The following is an 18,544-nucleotide window of genomic DNA, read 5'->3' as shown; positions in this document are numbered from 1 at the left end:
TAAAGGAAAATAACATGATTGAATTGTGAACAGCCATCTGCACACTTCTGCACACATCTAGTGACGCTTCGAGCACACCTGCTTTTCATTAGACAATGAAACACCAAGCAGCACCATCTTAAATAAACTGTGAACAGTCGACAGTCAACAGCTTCCAATCAAGAACCAAATATTTTATTGGACAAACAACAAGTGAAAAATCATCATTGACAGATTTTTCACTTGCGTGTCTGTTGTTTGTCCTACATAAGATCTGACAATGTTGTATGTTGACTAACATTAGTTTTTAAAGGTGAATATTAAAAACAAACAAACATTGCATGCATGATAAGGAACTTCCTTGTTTTGATGTCAGGGGCTTGATCTCCACTTTCAGCCAGTTGATTATCCCAGCAGGGTATCTGACGACTAGCAGGGACGTAGGTGTTTATGGACCTTGTTCTTCCCATTTAACTGACTCCTCAGGACTTGCCTCACTTTCTGCAAGTATTTGGTGGTTGTTGTTTTCCTACTGGCCTCTTCATGGTTCGTGTGTGTGTGTGTGTGTGTGTGTGTGCGCGCGCTAAGTATATTATATGGTATGTTTTTCACAGGCTTGACATCCTGCTGAAACTCTCACATCCTCACACCTCAGCTGCTGACTGGTTGTATGTCAGAGAATTTCACTTTTCACTGGACAGTTAGTGACAATCTTTTTTTTTCTCCCTTCTTTTTCAGCTCGATAGCATGGATGAGCAGGCAGCTCAGATCCGTAGAGAGCTGGATGGCAGGTTACAATTGGCCGAAAAGATTGCCAAGGTACTAACTGATTACTTGCATCCAGAAAATGTCACATGACTTCTATTTCCTGAAAGACACACATCCAATGTTGATTTTTACGTTAAGATGAACTTTAATGTATGTTGTGTTTCCTTCAGGAACGGAAATACCCAAAGTTTGTCTCTGCTGATATGGAGGCTCTGTATGTGGAGGAGCTGCGATCATCTGTCAACCTACTAATGGCAAATTTGGAGAGTCTGCCTGTGTCTAAAGGAGGTCCAGACTTCAAACAGAAGCTCAAACGCTCCACTGTAAATAACTCCTTTCTAGATCTTGGAGATGAGGGAGGTCTGTCTAAGTCGGACATCGTCTTGTCTTTCACTCTGGAGGTGTGTTTGGGTTTATAGAAATGTCTGCTGGTAACTTGCTCACAAAATACAGTGCTGCTATTTATTATGCTTGTGATAAACATGCAAAAAAAATATTTTAGATCATTTAACACATTTTAATTTTTTTTAGACAAAGATGACCTGAGTAGATTAAAATTCTTTTTTAAATGTATGATTTGAAATCTTAGCATACTTCATGGCCTGTAGTTCATTCATTCAAAACTGTTCCAGCTGGGTGTGTTTCCTCTTTCTGTTACCTCTTCAAAGAGAAAGTGTCAGTGGTAAAAGCTGGGGATGTGAATGGGTTACTCTGGGTTGAAAACTGAGTTTGTTTGTTGTTCTGTTTGTTGGTGCCAAACCTCTGTTGATTTTCTCAGATTGTAATCATGGAGGTCCAGGGCCTGAAGTCAGTGGCCCCAGACCGTATGGTTTACTGTACCATGGAGGTAGAAGGAGAAGAAAAACTACAGACCGACCAAGTAGAAGCCTCAAGACCACAGTGAGTTAATCTTCCTGATCTGTTCAGACCAGGGGTGGGCAATTAATTTTACCACATGAGAAATTGTGACTGTTGTGGAGGTCTGCAGCAATAAGCTGAACTCAGTCCTGCTCCATGTTATTTCATCTCCCATTGAACTTATTACTCTCTTGGGAAAATGAATTGGCCACATTTGATTTAGACTGTTTAGAATACCCAAATCTCAGTTTTGACCACCCAAGTTTGTGAATGTTATAACCTGAGAACAAAGGAGTTTCAAACTGATACCATAGGTATATCTAAAAGTCTTGGACAGTTCAGTGACCTCGACCTCATGGTCAAGGAAAATTTTGTGAATGCGATAACTTGAGAAGGGAAGTGATAAAAGAGAAGGGGAAGGGGACAAATTGCTGTACAGTCCCATATACAGTGGGACTAACTACTTCAGGCTAAACTCATAATTCCAGCTTCTAATCTTTAAGTGTCAATTTTAGCCGCACAGTTTGTTGGTCCATTAATAAAACGGGCTGATACTATCCCAGGCAGAATTTTGTTAGAATATTCTTTTCAATTTAATTTCATAGTAAAGGGTTGAGGGAAAATTACAGCAGGAGACCAACCAAGTTTATTGAGTTCAGGTCAGAACCAAAATGAATGGAAAAAAGGGAGAAACCCAGACAGACTGGAGCAATAAAAGTCATGCTATGCAGATTAATGACCACCTAGACAAGATAGAACATGACAAAGTTGTGCAGAATTTTGTTTTTGTAGAAAAATATGTACAATAATTATAACCTCTAGGACTGAATTTGAAGCCAGTTGAAGGAGAACATACAGTGGTGAGGCAGCAAAAAGGCTGCTAATGTTAGCTCGAGTTAAATCTGTTTATCTTCAATTCCTCCCTGTCCCAGTGTCAACAGCAGTGTCAACCTACAATTTTCCAAATCATTAAAATTCTCATATCTTTCAGGTGGGGAACTCAGGGGGACTTCACCACAACTCACCCTCTGCCTTCAGTTAAAGTGAAGCTCTTCCTAGAGAGCAACAGGGTCTTAGCTTTGGATGACAAGGAGCTGGGCAAGGTGAGTAAATCTACAACCTATTATTCTGGTTTATTAAAGTCTATTTAGTGTATAATGTTTAGTAGATAATATTTACTTGTTTAGCAAAGTTCTCTATATAAAGATAATTAACTACATTCAAATGATCAAAATGAAAATAACTGTGTAATTTAGTCTGCATTAGTTACATTGTCATTTTAGGCGTAGTGTTATTGATAATAAATGTGACTTTAGATACAACATTTCTTCAATTTCATTTCTCTGTTGTGAGTTTGTTTTTTTTAATTTCCAAACTTCGATAAAGAATTGATATTTTTCTGCAGGTTGTCCACATTTATAAATGAGTATAGTGTGAAACATTTATCAAAGTTGTTTGAAACTTTGATACAACCTTAATTTTGTATCAAAGATGTTTTTTTTGCTCAGAAACAACTCGAAGTTCTAAAAGCTTCAGATGTTATTTGTAATTTTGTAGAGCATTTGTGGTTCACACATATCTACAAGATCCAAACATGTTGTTGTTGTATAAAAGTTAAATCCCGATTAAGCTGAATTCACAGTTCATTGTGTGTATGGAGGAGATAATTGAAGGTCAGGGAAGTCAAAGCACAGTGAAAACAATGACTGACAGTTGCTGGTTGGAAGTTTCTTATTTCTTCCAGACTATATGAATGAAACGTCTTACTGCATGAGAGCAGCTGTGATTGGTACATGTAAGCATGTGGTCAGGTGCCGATTTAGGGAATGCTTGATTTGCGTTTCCTTCCTGTTCTATCGATGAAGCATGTGATTTCAATACTGCTTGAACATATTCATTTAATTTTGGGAAGTTGAAACAACAATCAAGATTAAAATTTTAACATTTAGTGTAGCCCTAGATAAATACTCAAAGAACTAATACAGTCTCTCATATGTGGAGGGATTTCATGAAAAAATAGTGTAAGGTTTTTTTATAACTCCAAAACAAAAGGCCAGACGGACCAGGGAACAACTTAATTGTTGGCGAGGATGTGGTCATTGTTTGGCAGACCACTTGTCTTCTGAAGCTGTCCCATTCTTAGTAAAAAATAAAGAGACTATAACAAGGTATTGGCAAAAATAGTCAAAAATGAACAGAGTACTCTTTGATCCAATGTGAACTGCTCATCTCACAGAAAACAATGGGAAGAACCACTTATTTCCTCTGCACAAAGCATTTATAGCTTGTCATCCTTTCTACCGCCTCTCTTCTCTTACTGGACATTATATCTTCTGAGATGACAACTGGCATCATGCACGGTGACATCCAACCACACAGTCCAGCCACACTTTATCATCCTCTCTGTATTTGACTTACACATACACACTTTAAAATCAAATGTTCTTTTATTCACTTACATAGGAATACTTTCTTTTACTTTTTTCTTTAAATCTCTGGGTTTGCTCATCACAATATACTCTTATTAAAACATACATTCAAAAGGTCAGACATTGTTTTACATGAGTTGCTCCTTGGTGTCACTCACACATTCCCATCTTTTTCTCATAACCACTCTCTCACAGCCTCCGAAGTTATCTTTGCATCACACAACTTATCAATTACTTTGAATTGAACCACAATTTACAAAAACATTATGCTTTATTAAATAAGGCTCAAGACCATAAATTTAGTAGGAACTGTTAAATAGGTCTTTACTGCGGTTTTAGGTCAGGAAGCTGAGGGCTATTTTCCCATAGACTTCTATACATTGTACTCTTTTTTTTTTTTTTTTTTTCCTGATCTATTTCTCCATTCCTCCCTCTCAGATAATCCTGAACCCGACTACCAATGGACCAAAGCACACAGAGTTCCATCGTATGACTGTCCCCAAGAACAGCCAGGACACAGAGCTGAAAATCAAACTGGCTGTCCGCATGGACAAACCTCCCAACATGAAGCACAGCGGGTGAGTCACATGCTATATCCTGTTTCTTTTTTCTTTTTTGGGGGGGCGGGGTTTCAGTTGGGGTTTTTTTTTTTTCCCAAAGTTTTTTACTTCAGTGCTTGACAGTTGGATAGCAAAGACGTCACAGCCCAGCCCAAGTTTGTAAACTCAAGAAGGAAGTGACTTTACACCATAGGTCTGTCTACGAAAAATCTCTGACAAGTTCAATTCTCGATCTTGTGAATGCGAAAACTTGAGACGGGATTTTCAAAATGATACCAACATGTTTAGTGAAACATTCGAACCCTGATGACCTTGACATCAGAAGTCAAGTTTTCTGAGGAGGATTTTGAAATTGGTATCATAGGTTTATTTCCTAGGAGACTGAGGGTGATCACTGTAGGCTTACGTCCTTCATCTCTATGGAAATAAAACAGTTGTGGCTCGGAGTGTTAAAAAAAAAAAAATATATATATATATATATATATATTTTCTGCAGTATAGTAGAGTTATAATGTCATAAAATATTAAAATAAAAAACAAGTGCATGATGGTATCAATCAAACTTAATCACTGTGGCGTGTTTGTAACAAATAAATGGAGTAGTTTGTGGTTAAAGATGGACTAATGTTTTGTTTTTGTGTTTTTTTTTTTAATCTATTATTTATTTCTCCTTTCTTTAATGTCTGTTAACTCTGTAAAGGCAGCACTTGAGTCCACAACAAATTTCCCTAAGGGGACAATAAAGTATATCAAGTAATTGGTCAAGTAATTGGACTCAGGCAGCAGTGTCTGAGGTTTGCCATTGTACAAAACACTTGCAGAATTTAATCAGGAATACTGCCACACTCCACATTGGGATAAATAGAGTTTAAAGAAATATCACATTGCTATGCTTTGTTCTTTCTTTCTTTCTGAACATATGTCACAAATGTTCACATATGTTCATTGGGGAAGGTTTTATTTTGGTTTTTTTATCAACACTTTTTAGCCTGGTTGGTTTTCTCAATGGCAGCTAAAATTAGAGTCACTATTCTTTTAAAATATTTCTGTGTAAGACCTGTTTGAGTTGTTACTGTGTAGTTTTTATTTTAACCAGAAGATGGAAGCAAATTCTAATTTTCCAACCTGTGTTGCTGAAAGAAATATTTATTTTCTTTTAACATTTCATGTCTCAATTGAAGAGTTCATTTTTTTAAAATATATTGTATGGAGTCAGGGTTTTTTTTTTTCTTCAAAATTTACAGTAATAATTAGAATTGGGTTTTAAACTAACAGTTTTAAATTCAAATTTCCTTGGAAAAGAGGATGCAGAGTCTATGGTCTCAGCAGTTTTCAGTGTTTCCACTCTTTGTGGAAAAAAACAAACAATCCGGTGGACAATCTGACTTCATGTAACTAAATTCTGCTGTATTTTCAGTAAGATGAGAGGAATGAGTCACACCTCTCATTTTGACTCATGGTTTATGACTCAGGCAGGAGCCTGGTTTGTCTAAAAATTCTAAGGTCTGTATTTGCTTTTCCAATTCCAGTCTACAAGTCAAAGCATCCTTGGGCGAGATACTGAACCCTAAGTTGCTCATGATGTATCCTTCAAATTTTAGGCACTTAGGTATAGAAGAAGCACTTGTATGAATGTGTATGTGAATGAGCCTTGTGTATGAATGAGCCTCACACATCTAATGAGCCTCCCGCAGTAGCCGACAAACGGTTCTGTTCATTACAGTAACAATGTGGGAGTCGGGCAGTTTTAATAATTGACTGGCTGGTTGGTAACTGCACTCCATCTGTAGCCTTCTTGGTTTACACAAGGGGTCAGTATCGGTCTCTCTGTTACTTCTGCCTCTCTGGTCCATGTTCAGCTCTTCTCTTTGTTGGTTTTCTGGCATTTGATTTATTAAGGTTTTTGCTGTGCCTGCTGCTTTGATGCTGTTCCACCAACTGAGGTCAATGTCTTACATGCTGCATTTCTGAGTTTTACCTATAAGATTATCAAAATAACTCCACACATGTCAATGAAATGAGTCCAACTGAAGCATTTCATTACTTCTCTTATAGCAAAGAAAATATATAAAAATAGAAAAATTATTCTGTTAAAAGAGATTTTGCATTTGGCAGTGTTTGTGGGCTTAGGTTCAGACTGTAGAAAAAAACAAAACAGTAAAAAGTAGTCAAAGTGAATTAAACTCGATTAGGAGACCAACAGATGCAAAAACACATTTGATGGTCAAAATAAAATGGGCAGGGAAACAAAATGGAAATACTTTATTTAAATCCCCAAACGTTGATTCTGTTCATCTGGATGTAGCGTTTTCTTTATTTCAAATGTGTTTTTGTATTTTATGTGAACAGTAGAAGAAAACCAGCAGTCTACACTCATTTATCATAAATATGATTCGGTCTTGTCTTAAAGTCAAATGTTTGACTGTGTGTGTGTGTGTGTGTGTGTGTGTGTGTGTGTGTAAGTTATTTTATGAAAAATGTCGCTTTGCTCAGATTCTCCCAGTGAAACAGATTAATTTGCTAAAATCTCATTTTCTTATAATCCAACATGTATTCATTATTTTATGGCAGATACTTTTTTTTTTTTATCTGTCATCTGTTACAAACAAATATAAGTTGACCGTAGGCATCTGTTAGTTTTAAAACATGAACGCATCATTTTCTAAAAATGTTTTTTTCTTATTTTAACAAGTATATGTCTTCGTATTCTCCACATCACTATAAATTGTATTGTGTGAAACAGTATTGATTAATTACGAACTATAAATAACTGACACTTTTTATTTAAATAAGAAAAAAAATGTTTTGATGCTTTCTTTCTCCTAAAAATCATCTCTCCAGGAGGCAAGGTATCTCTTTTTTTATTTGTGCTGAAATAACTGAAGTCTATTACAAACTCATTAATGCTGTTGCGGATAATCTGTTCTATTACTTTGTCTTAAAGTATGTCTTTTTTTCTTACAATTTTTAAAATCGCAGCCAATCTGCTACGGTTATAACCAGATTTAGACACAAAAACTTTCTTCGTTGTTGTAACATTGGTTCTTTTATTTCAAACAAATGGCGCCTAATATGTAAATACAATGAGAAACACTGTAGTTGCTCAGTGCGTCGACAGACTTTAAAACCCTCAGAGTCTAAATGTCTGGCTAAATGACCAGTTTAAGATGGATGTTTTTGTGCTGTGAGGACTGTTAAATGTCTGCAGTGAACTTTTTGGCATCAGCCGTCCATCTCTTTGGATCCTTGCAGCTGAAGGATGTTTGAAACAGCAGGAAGGAGCAGGACTGGCAACCAAATAATTTTCACAAGTGGCTGGCGAACAGTGCCACATGTTAACCTGGAGTCATGCAGAATGGCCCAGATTCTCCATCCAGACACACCACAGCCTTGACTGGAGGCCTTTTCTTTAAGGGCAGGCATCAGGGCTGAAGAAAGAGGTCTCGCCATGGATTGATTTTCCTCACTTGCACTTGCCTGTATCCCACGCTTTAGGAGGCCCAGGAGCAGCCATTGATTGAGAGGCCATGCTGGTCATTCTTCCATTTTGAGCTGCTGTTGTTGTCATGGCCTCTTTCAGCTCAAAACTCATTACTTTAGTTTCACTTTAGATAAAAAATAATTGTTACTAATAATTTGGTGTCATATTGTGATATGAGACATAATAAAAATAATATCAAAATAATGATTTGGTACAAAGAGGCTCACAAAAGCTTGTAAATATTTTAAATGTAAATGTAGTTTTTGTTCTTTTATGCTTTGTTCTTCTTGGGGTGGGTTGCATTAAAACAGTATAGTAACCTTTTATCTGAAGCAGGAGGAAAATGAATATCTCAAGCAAAACATTGAAAACAACAATTTCTCCTGAAGTTATGCATTTCTATACTTGGTTTTTTGTCATTTGTACCTACAAGCTTCAAGAACAGTAATAGTAACCTGTTTTTCCTTCATTTATTGGTGAATTGTAAGACGACACTGCCCGCACCCAAGGCAGCAGTCCAAAATCCAAAGAGTGATTGACTTTAAAGGTTAGGTGTTTATCAAAATTAATGCATTTGACATTCAAATTTATTAAACTACAAGAAAAGAAAATAAGTATGCTCTTTTATTTTAGAAAATACAAAAACTTCTGTGGAGCTCCACAAATCCATTTCACATTTGACAAAACAGTCTTTCCTCAGGACCCCTTTAGTGGCTCTTCTGGATCTTTCAGTGATATTGCATGATCTTTATCAGCTGCTGGAAAACTTCAAAAGCTTTTTAACTCTTCAGTGTGAGACTTGGGTTGCTGTTTGAATTAGAGATGACAAGCTATATGTCAAATATTTTGAAAGTGCATCCTGTAGGCCAGTAGCAGCCCTCGGTAACATTTTGTAAATGATAGATGGACTGGTTCCTATATAGCGCTTTTCTACTCTGAGCACTAAAAGCACTTGTGTGTTGTGTGTGGGCATGAAAAAGAAAGAGAGTAAACCATAACACTCTGTACAAAGTAGGACTTCTCAAAATTTTGCTGACATTGTTGGTGAGCACAAAACCCGATAAACTGAATTCTACAGACCATTTAAAGAACAAGAGTAATAAGAGTTTCTACTACTTAATGAGGAAAAAAGTAATTTTTCTTGTTTTTGTGATTTAGAGGACCACATACATTTTTAAAAATCCACTGCAACCACAGTTCATCAGGCAAAATACCTCAGAGGATTTTCTTATTCTCAAGAATATCTTTATTTAATTTGAGCAGAGTCTGTGAGTCAGTTTAAGAGATAAGTGGGTTAAGTTTTATGCAAATTTCTCACCTTGGAAAAAATATTTTCTACATGATTTAATAGTAAAACTGACAAATTGGGTTAAATAGTTTAAAATGGATGTAAATCCATTTTAGGCAGGACTATTACATATGATTAATTTATTTTTAACTATTCCAACTGCTTTAAGTACCCATCAAAATAACTAATCTAGTCTCATTTTAGCCAGCTTATTTAGCTAGCTAAAATGAGACATAAATGGGTAAAATGAGTGAGTCATCTGTTAAATTAGTGTGTGAAACACAGTACCATACATGAAGTTCACTTATACTTTTACAGGAAAAAATGTTTTTTAAAAAAGCAATCAGTAACTCACTGTCTTTCTTTGTGCTTCAGATACCTGTACGCTATGGGACAGAGGGTCTGGAAACGCTGGAAAAAAAGATATTTTGTTCTTGTCCAGGTATGAAACTGGTGAGACGCTGCTCAGATGAATTTGTAAGCTGTGACTGATATGGACAGAGGTGTAATACAGCAGCGGCAAAGTGTTGACATTTGAAGGATCTGATTCAAGCAGCGTTCTGGTAGGATGCAGCAGTCACATATGAAAGTTTCGGCCTTCATAGGAAACCGGTAGTCTCAATTCCTTTGACACTTTTTTTTTTCAACTTAAGCTGACATTAACTTTCTGAGCATTTGAGGCACATGGGACAGATTCTTGCAAATCTACCCCATGCTTTTGTGACAGCCTACCCCCACGAGCTTGTAACGTCCTCAGATATTGTTTCTCTGCACCTGGAATCAAATGTTTAAAGGCTGTTCATATTTAATGATGGCTGGTAGTAAGACACTGTGTAGCCGAAGTGGACACAATGACATTGCCCACTGGTTTGTGAAGACTTGAGTTTGCTGTTACCGTCTTTCTAAAATCAGATGTGACAGTCGGAATATATCATAATCTTAACAAGTTCATTGACATGATTCATATTTAACAGTCATTGCGTAGCCCTAACACTAAGTTTTACATTTTTTAGCACATTTTGTGGGACAGCAAAGAAAATGAACCTGGAGAACTTTCATGTCTGTGGACTGTGTGTGGGTGTGTGTGCATGCATGTGTGTCTGTTTTTGATTGCTCATGAATTTGTGTCGCTGTCCTGCAGGTTAGTCAGTACACATTTGCAATGTGCAGCTATAGAGAGAAGAAGGCTGAGCCTCAGGAGCTGATGCAGCTGGAGGGCTACACAGTGGACTGCTGTGAGCCTCAGCCAGGTAGACATGAAAAAGAAATTGTTTGAGATCTGAGTGAAACTTTGTTAAAACAATAGCACGATAGATTTTGATCATCTTGAAACTGAGTGTGTACAAAGAATAAAGTTATTGGAGCCAATAAAATAATTAAACCAACTCTGATTTATGGAATTATACCAAAACTCTGTCAAAAAAGCTGTTTAAATGTTACGTTTAAATGCAATTTTTATAATTTTTGTTGTGTTATCTGTTTCTCTGCTAAATTTTGTTCATAACCATGTTCTCTATTTTGAAGATTACAGACTTTTCAATATCTCACTTTTGAGAAGAGTAGGGAGCACAGATTTACTGACCAGTTTAAAAAGAAATTAATTATAAATCATCAAGAAATGATTTCATGGAATATGATGAATATGATGAAATTGTCACAAAGTAAGATTTGGATGTGCTTATTTTTCATTATTCTGCCCTTTAACGTTCCCTTCTTTTATCTCCTCTTTAGGTCTGCAAGGTGGTCGGGTTTTTTTTAACGTGTTGAAGGAAGGCGATTTGGTGATGTTTGCTTGTGATGATGAGCAGGAACGGGTGCTGTGGGTCCAGGCCATGTACCGAGCAACTGGACAGTCCTACAAACCGATCCTCCACCCCCAAAACAAAACCCCAAACTGCAGAGGAGGAAACCAAAAACCGACATCCCCCATCAGTAAGTTCAGCTTCTCACTCGATCTGTTTTGATTATCTGAATGTCATTGAAGAAATGAAAAGCAGCAAACTACAGAAAGTGTTCGAATAGCTTTTAAAATCAAACAGTGTTTATTGGGAAAGGAACCACAACTGTAACACACAGAGTTCAGGTGCAGAGTTACATGGGCGTTACATTCTGTTGAATGCTTCTGCCTGCAATCTTTATTTATCTCTAGAGACTTGGCAGAACCTGAGTGATTGTAAGTTGTTGTTTTCTAAGTTTTAGTGTAGTCTTTATTATTGTGGTTGCTCTTAAATGGAAACCATTAGAAAACCTTTAGTTTTCTTTTATTTTAGTGAAATTAAAACTGTAACCAGAACCATTTGTATAAAAGCAGGTCAGTTACAAATCTTTCTCTTGAGAGATAAATCCCAAATTTTCTTGATGATTTTTGTCGCATTCCCATAATTTACTTCCTAACAGTGAAGCAGGTTGGTAGGAATGTACATTTTTTTATGTACCAGGTCCGACACAAGAAAAGTTTACTGCATAAGTGTTGTAGTAATAGTAGTAGTAGTAGTAGTAGTAATAACAACAACAGCAACAGCAGCAACAACAACAACTTTTGTTTAAAAGCGCCTTTCAAGACACCCACGGACACTTAACAATAAAATAAAACACAGCAAAACAATGACAAAATGAATAATAATAATAAAAATACAAAGATTGTTATTATTATTGTTGTTGTTATTATATTAGAGTCACATTAAGAAAAAAATTGATTATTGATCATTTGAGAATAAAGTCAAAATTTTCATATTAAAATTGAAAATTTATTTTGAGAAAACATTTGTATTTGCATCTCCAGAAAAAAGTCAAAATGTGGAGATCACAGCTGTTGTTTCAGGAGAAACTTCCACGGTTGCTATACCCTGTCAATTAATTAAATCCTACTTCAGAAAATGTTTTAGTAGCAATAAAGCAAATGATTTCTCTTTTAGCACATAAACGATGCGGTGTATGTATAAGGGCATTGAAAGGATGGTTTGAGTAAGCTGCATCTGGTGAGATGGAAAAACACAGAAACAAGGAAGAGTTTGTGTTTTTCAAAATGAAGTTGCTGGTAAAGGACAAATGCAAGGTTATCAATAGTTACACCCTCATGCAGCAAAGAGGTTGTGTGTTGTGTCAGACCGCTGATCAATTTGTTTTACTAAGTCATCTACACGAGGCGTTTTGTAGAGGGTACAGCAGTTGAGGCAGTTTTCCTGAAACCGTAACTGTAATCTGCTCATAATTGGATGTGCGGATTACAGATTACAGTCGAAAATACAATTACAACCTTTTTCTCAAAATAGTATTTTAACTTTATTCTCAAAATGATCAATAATATTTTTTCTTAATGTGGCCCTAGTACACCTTCATACAAGTTTATTATACTATACTATTATACTAATTTGTCAGAATACTGACAAATTCACAGTTTGACATGCACAACATTACCATCATGTATCCTGAGATTACCATTATATAGCATTTCAGTGTTTTAGCACCAGCACTGCTATAGAAACTTCACAGCAGCATTGTGTTCGTTGGTTCAGTCATACAATACAATACAATATAATACAATTGGATTATGCAATTATTTCCTTGATAGCTCATGGTATTACATTAGCACAGCCTTATCCTGGGGTTGTTTTGGTACTCTGTAGTCAGCCTAATGGAAAACAGTTTGATGGAAGAGAAACAGCACCTTTTTAGCATCAGGTTATGTTAAAATAAATAAAACTCTGTTGAAGCCTGCAGACCAAATCTGAAGAGTTTGATATCACTGTATGTTTTTCTAATTTTTGGTCCTGACAGTCTTTAATTTAAAGTAATTCTTTCCTTTTTTTTCTCATCCACTGCCATCCTTTTACCATAACACGTTTTTATTGCGATGTTGCTCCCTTCTTTCCACTGTACACAGTGTGAAGAGTTTTTCATTACAGAACACCAATCAGACAGCAGGTTCCAAGATTGTGTTTTTTGTTTGGAGAGGGTTTCATGTTCACATGCTGATTGGTTCTGTATCACACAGTCACACAGCAAGAGTCGGATCGAAACAGCTTAACAGCATTGTAGGTCACACTACTGTGAGAGAGGAAAAACAAACACAACATATGGTAAAGATGGAAGGAAGAGAGTATGGAGACAAAATTAAATGGTGACACTTTTTTCTTTAATACATCACATACTGTTCATCCATTTTCTTGCCGTGTTCTCATTTTCTTGAAATGACTTCCTCCTTTTTTCTTAACAACACACAGTAATAAATGTAGCCTATTTTCAGGTCTGGAGGCCAGTTTGAATTAGAGACTCGCTTTGCACCCTTGAAAAACTTACTTTTACAATAATTGATTACATAGCCATGGGGGATAGATTTCATCGCATCAGATGCCTTTCTGAAAGTACTGGTACTAAGTTGGAGGATAAAATTCACCAACTGTTATTATCTTTAATGCCTTTTACCAACATATTGCAGAGCAGCTACTCCTGCACAGGTTGATTATCTTGTTAATCATTTACCTTCTTCACTACGTATGCCTTGCATGACTATAATGAGAGCCTCAAATCAGAAGTACTTAACTCCCTTGTATAACTGTCAAACTCAGCAATGGAGTCTCACTAATTTAGAAGATCATAATTTAGAGAAATAGTTTGCTGCTTTAATTTAAAAAAAAAAAAAAAGCCTTACGTAAAGCTAGAATATCCTAAAATTCATCACTGATTGAAGAAAATAAGAACAACAGGTTTCTCTTCAGCGCTGTAGCCAGGCTGACAAAAAGTCAGAGCACTGTTGAGCCAAACATTAATACAATGGTATTAATGGTTGGGTTGTTATTAATAGTTAACAATTAACGAGTAATGACTTCGTGAATTTCTTCACAAATAAAATTTTAACGATTAGAGGAAAGAATCACTGATAATGATCTCATAGATGTAACATTATCTACGGCTACTTTCAGTACTTTCACTGATATTCATTTAGTCCTTTTCACCAATTAATCTTTCTAAATTAACTTCAGTAATTACTTCCTCCAAACCATCAAAGTGTCTTTTAGACCCCATTCCTATAAGACTGCTCAAAGAAGTTTTACCATTAATTAATGCTTCAATCTTAAATATGATCAACCTACCGCTAATAATTGGCTAAATACCACAGGCCTTTGAGCTGGCAGTAGTTAAACCATTAAAAAAAGCCATCTCTTGACTCAGCAGTCTTATCTCTAACCTTCCTTTTATCTAAAAAAATCTTGAAAGAGTAGTTGTGAAACAGCTAACTCATCATCTGCTGAGAAATAGTTTATTCATAAGATAAGATAACCTTTATTAGTCCCACTCGTGGGAAATTTGTTGTGTCATAGCAGAAAGTGGACAGTGCAAAGTTACAGTAGCAAAAACTAAGAAAAACACTGGAATAGGACAATATAATAAGAATAACATACTATATACAATAGAATAAAATACAACGTTGTCAGAAAAAGAGAATTGCACTCATCAACAAGGATGACAGCTTAGCCACCATTCTCCTGTCACTCACCACCTCCACTGGGTCCAGAGAGCATCCTAGAACAGAGCTGGCCCTTCTGATCAGCCTGTTCAGTCTCTTCCTGTCCCCGGCAGAGATGGTGCCACCCCAGCAGACCACACCATAAAAGATGGCTGAGGCCACCACAAAGTCATAGAAGGTCTTCAGGAGTGGGCCCTTCACCCCAAAAGACCTGAGACTCTGTCCAGTCCAGTTTATCGTTCACATAAACACCAAGGTACCTGTAGCTATCCACAGCCTCAGTGTCCATACCTTGAATGTTCAGTGGTTGCACTGGAGGATGTTTGTGCCTGCGGAAGTCTACCACCAGCTCCTTGGTTTTACTAGTGTTGATTTGGAGGTAGTTCTGCTGGCACCAGTCCACAAAGTCTTGGGTCAGTTAAGGGTACTCCCTGTCATCCCCGTCAGTGATCATCAGGCCGACTATTGCGGAGTCATCAAAGAATTTCTGAAGAAAGCACTGGGTGGAGTTGTGGGAGAAGTCTGCAGTGTAGATGGTGAAGAGGAACGGAGCCACAACCGTTCCCTGTGGGGCCCCCGTACTGCAGACGACCCTGTCCGACACACAGCCCTGAGTCCTCACATACTGTGGTCAGTTGGTCCTGCTTGTCCTCAGTCCAGCGTTCGATACTGTCGACCATAATATTCTATTAGAACAATTAGAGCACGCTGTGTAGGTATTACAGCTACTGCACTGCAGTGGTTTGTATCATATCTATCTAAGAGACTCCAATTTGTTCATGTAAATGGAGAGTCTTCTTTACACACTAAGGTTAGTGATGGAGTTCCACAGGGTTCAGTGCTAGGACCAAATCTGTTTACATTATACATGCTTTCCTTAGGCAGTATCATCAGAAGACATCAGCATACATTTTCACTGCTATGCAGATGACACCCAACATTATCTATCCACAAAACCAGATAACACACACCAATAAGTTAAACTGCAGGAATTTCTTAAAGACATAAAGACCTGGATGACCTCAAATTCTGTGCTTTTAAATTCAGATAAAACTGAGGTTATTGTAATTGTCCCTAAAAACATCTTGTGGTCAAAAAACTTAATGAACCACTTGTCTTTTTCTGTATTTCCCTCATTGTTCTATTTATATTTTTTGTCCTGTATTTATTTATTTTTCATCTTTTGTATAATTTTTCATTTGGATGTTTCTGTTTTACTCTTCCTTGACTGTACCTACAAACATTCTTTTTTTAAACCTGTATATAGAAGACATGTCTACATTTTCAACCCCTCCCATGCCAGGTACTGTGAAATGAAGCTGATTATAGCTGTATTTATGTAATGTGGTGTGACTGCGGTCCATTCTCGCCACAACTCGTTAGTGTTTAATGGAATAGATTGAAACGTCAATCGCGAGAGGTGCTGACACAGTGTTTGCAAAAGGAAATGGAAGGTTTCCCTGAAATAGCTCTTAACTGGGTGCAAAGTGTTGCTGCGTGTGTGAGCATGTTTGTGCGTAATGGGCTTGAGAGGAAGTCATTCTCACTTTAATAATGATCATAGCTGTTAACCTGCATCTTCATTTCCAGTCGCCCTGCAGGTGTGCTTTTGATAAAAATCAATGTGGGGGTTACATTTCACTAATGACTGCATGTGAAATGGGTTATTACCATTAATAAAGTCCCATTTGTTCTGTCTTGACTCCATGGAAATAGCTGCAATTTTTTTTTAAACATGAGCGAGATGGTTTTGTTTTCTATTTGAAGGTTAATAACTTAGAGGTGAGACAATGAGAGCAGAGCCACAGTATCTTTTCTTTGTCTTTGGAACAGACAGCAGCATCAGATTTTATTGACTGGCGTGTCAGCTCTAATAATGAAGCTGTTTACACATGGAAGCCATGTCAGAGGCTCACACATATCAGCCTACTCACAGTTACTGTCCTGCTCCGTGAATCCACACTTTCTGTTTTCAGGGATAAACTGGTCATTTTATGTACCAGCTGATGCCCAACAGTTTTCTCACACTTAATGGTTTTCTGTGTAAAACCTTTAGATATATGTGAATTCAGTCAGCAGTCTTTCATTGTTGCTTGTTCAGACTGGTTGAGACTGTTGCTGTATATATAATAGATGACTGTAGCCATTGTTATCTGTTGATTTAAAAAAACAAAAAAAACAAAACCCTGTTGTGGAACATCAGTCTGAGCATTTCTGCTATTGCCATTTAAAACCATAGATCTGACTCAGGAACAGAGGGGTTCACTGGCTGACTATTGGGGACAATAACTTGCATAATAATAATAATAATACACATAATAATAATAATAATAATAATAATAATAATAATAATAATGATGTGGCTGTGGCTCAGGCTGGGGTAGCACAGGTTGTCTACTAATTGGGGAATTGTTGGTTCAATCCCTGAGTGCTCCAGTCAGCAGGATCCTTGAGCAAGATACTGAACCCTGAGTTGCCCCAAGGTTGAAATGTTCGTCAGAGTGTGAATGTTAGATATAAAAACAAATACTTGGGTAAATGAGACGTGACACTTTGAATTGAATATAAGAGCAAGTCTATTTACCATTTACGAGATTAACTTCATGTTATAATAAGCAGGGGTTGTCGAGCTTTGATGATCCTTTTCCAATGACTATGTATGTGAGCTGTAAGTTGTTATGTAGTTGGGTCACTATGCCATAATCACTGAATTTGATTAGAATTCAATGGCTTCTTTAAAGTTGTCTGCATTTGTAAATGGTGACTAGAACTTGGAACGTGAAGCCTTGGAGTGGATCTGTTATCTGCTAACCAAATATTCTGACTACAGTGAGAGCCCTAAATACTTCCAGTGCTAAGTGAGCCCACTAGCTAATGGGTTACCAGACTTATCAGCAGTTAGACTTTATGGAGAAGCCACACAAATGATACTAAGTATCATTTTCCCCAGAGAAATATAATGTATTTATATATTAATTGGTTTTATAGTGCTTTTCTTGTCTTACTGACCCCTCAAAGGACTTTGGACCACATGTCACGTTGTAACTGTTCATTTATACGGTATTTTATTCTGTAGGCTCTGAGCACTTTAACAACTGCACATCCATCAGCGATTTGGAATCTCCAAATAAGATAACATGCATATCTTTGGACTGTGAGAGAAACCTGGAGCATGCAGAGAAAACCTACACAGGAACCAGGAACAATCTTGCTGTGAAGTGACAGTGTTAGCACTTCACTATCACTATTGTCCATATATTACCTATGCAAACATAGTACTTAAAAAAAGCAAAATTGCCATTGTGCTGACTGTAAAATTAAAAAGGCTACAGTGTGTGTATATATAGTGGGAGAAATCCCCCCCTGCAGATTTTGCAAGTTTGCTCACTTACGAAGGAATGAACAGTAACTGATTTTTCTGGTAGTTTAATGAAGTGAGACTATCAGTGAAAGTAGATTTGCATGTCAGTGAATGAAATAACTATTTGATTCTCAAGCAAAACAAGGGTTCCTAGGTTTTGGTCCCAGTGTCTTGAGTCTATTTTGGGTTATTAGGTGTGATTCATTCTTTGTTTTCGTTATCATGTTTGCCCTGTGTTGTCTGTGCTTTGTGTGGTTATCGTTTCTGTCCGGGTTTGTTGCTGTTGCATGTTAGTAGTTGTTTGTCTCCTGTGCTGGTATATAGTTATAGTCCTGTTGTCTTCCCATTCTGTA

The 18,544-nt window shown here is 36.9% G+C and overlaps 1 protein-coding gene across 2 annotated transcripts in view; it reads left to right on the top strand.

Moving 5' to 3' along the window:
• cadps2 (Ca++-dependent secretion activator 2) overlaps positions 1–18,544 on the top strand; it is a 180,617-nt gene that overhangs the window by 31,757 nt on the left and 130,316 nt on the right. For both annotated transcript variants that reach the window (XR_014800732.1, XM_084934412.1), the window contains exons 4-11: positions 718–798; positions 918–1,148; positions 1,526–1,647; positions 2,597–2,708; positions 4,473–4,612; positions 9,739–9,805; positions 10,505–10,613; positions 11,095–11,295. Coding sequence is in view for 1 of the 2 variants with exons in the window: in XM_084934412.1 (XP_084790538.1) it covers positions 718–798; positions 918–1,148; positions 1,526–1,647; positions 2,597–2,708; positions 4,473–4,612; positions 9,739–9,805; positions 10,505–10,613; positions 11,095–11,295 (1,063 nt within the window). In the remaining variant the exon portion in view is untranslated. The remainder of the gene's footprint in view (positions 1–717; positions 799–917; positions 1,149–1,525; positions 1,648–2,596; positions 2,709–4,472; positions 4,613–9,738; positions 9,806–10,504; positions 10,614–11,094; positions 11,296–18,544) is intronic.

This window comes from Perissodus microlepis, chromosome 7 (genome assembly GCF_051167445.1).
Source record: "Perissodus microlepis isolate ML-2025 ecotype Zambia chromosome 7, ASM5116744v1, whole genome shotgun sequence".
NCBI lineage: Eukaryota > Metazoa > Chordata > Actinopteri > Cichliformes > Cichlidae > Perissodus > Perissodus microlepis.
The sequence above is the reverse complement of the archived record's forward strand: the minus strand, read 5'-3'. Positions and strand labels throughout refer to the sequence as shown.